This window comes from Priapulus caudatus, unplaced genomic scaffold (genome assembly GCF_000485595.1).
Source record: "Priapulus caudatus unplaced genomic scaffold, Priapulus_caudatus-5.0.1 Scaffold784, whole genome shotgun sequence".
Classification (NCBI taxonomy): Eukaryota; Metazoa; Priapulida; class Priapulimorpha; order Priapulimorphida; family Priapulidae; genus Priapulus; species Priapulus caudatus.
Window position 1 is genome coordinate 88,216 of NW_014577845.1, and position 1,622 is coordinate 89,837.

At 42.3% G+C, this 1,622-nt stretch overlaps 2 protein-coding genes across 2 annotated transcripts in view; one reads left to right on the forward strand and one right to left on the reverse strand.

Moving 5' to 3' along the window:
• The window catches only part of LOC106813502 (guanine nucleotide-binding protein subunit alpha-like), a 43,380-nt gene that overhangs the window by 12,668 nt on the left and 29,090 nt on the right, over nucleotides 1-1,622 (reverse strand).
• LOC106813501 overlaps nucleotides 1-1,622 on the forward strand; it is an 11,352-nt gene that overhangs the window by 3,606 nt on the left and 6,124 nt on the right. Inside the window, exon 2 of the mRNA XM_014817643.1 lies at nucleotides 911-1,006. Within this exon, the coding sequence (XP_014673129.1) occupies nucleotides 911-1,006 (96 nt within the window). The remainder of the gene's footprint in view (nucleotides 1-910; nucleotides 1,007-1,622) is intronic.

Consider the following 1,622-nt stretch of genomic DNA (forward strand, 5'->3'; position numbering starts at 1 on the left):
GTTACAAATGGGCGTTTGTTCTCTTGTCAAAGGCAAAGCAAATGGAAGCAGCCAATCAGAAGGCGGTAAATTCTTCGCTATGTTACAAATGGGCGTTTGTTCTCTTGTCAAAGGCAAAGCAAATGGAAGCAGCCAATCAGAAGGCGGTAAATTCTTCGCTATGTTACAAATGGGCGTTTGTTCTCTTGTCAAAGGCAAAGCAAATGGAAGCAGCCAATCAGAAGGCGGTAAATTCTTCGCTATGTTATACCGTTTGGGAAAAAAAATTTCGCCGCCGGGCCGTGCGTTATCTGTATAATATCAAGAGCATATAAAGAAGGAGAGCGTACAACGGTAAAATGCTGAAACCATGTTGCAGTATTAGTCGAATTAATACATTTTTCCCGTGTTATTTTGACGATTCTTTGCAGTATTATTGATCAGCTGTCCTACCTTGTTCATATAAAACAAACCGCATGTCCCTACGATGCCCATACGCTGAGATAATGAGCGGTGAAAATCTGGTATGAAATCAAAATAACACGGGGAAAGTTTATTAATTTGACTAATACTGCAACATGGTTTCAGCATTTTATCGTTGTACGCTCTCCTTCTTTATATGCTCTTGATAATATCAGGAGCGTATAATGACAATTATTATTATTTGTCATTATACGCTCCTGATAATATGCACCCGAAGAGCTAATAAAGTGAAAACGTTAGTGCATAATTATGTCTCCAGTTATTGTCATTTCAATATTTTCTATATATATATATATTACGAATGCGAATGCGAATACAGGTTGCAAAATTTTGGAATAATATTTATTAAAATTTATGGAGATAAGTTATATATTATAAGCTCAACATTGTCATAGTCAATAAATTGCCCGTGTGTATACTTGTCGTATTGACGACTCGTCTATTTCAGCTCGGTCGTGGACTGGTGACAACGCCATCAAGCGAATGTCCCCCTTCAATGTAGTCCCACTAGCTGTCGCTCTCTGTCGGTCGGACCCACGATGTTGTAAGTGATTGAACAGCCGCCTCCACACGAAGCAAAAAAACACGAGGTTATTTTGGACCTCATTTTGGAGAGGTTGGACAGATCGATAAACCGGTGTCTTTGAAGCGGAACGTTACTTTGTAGCAAATCCTTGAATTAATCTCATTGAAGGCCTGCCTCTATACGCGCTGCTCTGAAAATACAGGCTTTATCCGTTTTATTGCTATAATTTGTCCATATCATGTTACCTCACTGTTCTACTGCTGTGACATGTTTAAATACAACATTTTGAAGCGGATATCTACGAAAGCCCAGAAGGCTCATGCGAAATGCGAAATGCGAGATGCGAAATGCGAAATGCGAGATGCGAAATGCGAGATGCGAGATGTGAAATGTAAACTGCGACTTTATGTACAGCGAATCAGCACTTAGCTACGTACACGCAGATACACGCACGTACACGCGGGAACACGGAGATACACGCACGTACACGCGGGTACACGCACGTACACGCAGGTACACGCACGTACACGCACGTACACGCGGATACACGCACGTACACGCGGGTACACGCACGTACACGCAGGTACACGCACGTACACGCACGTACACGCGGATACACGCACGTACACGCGGG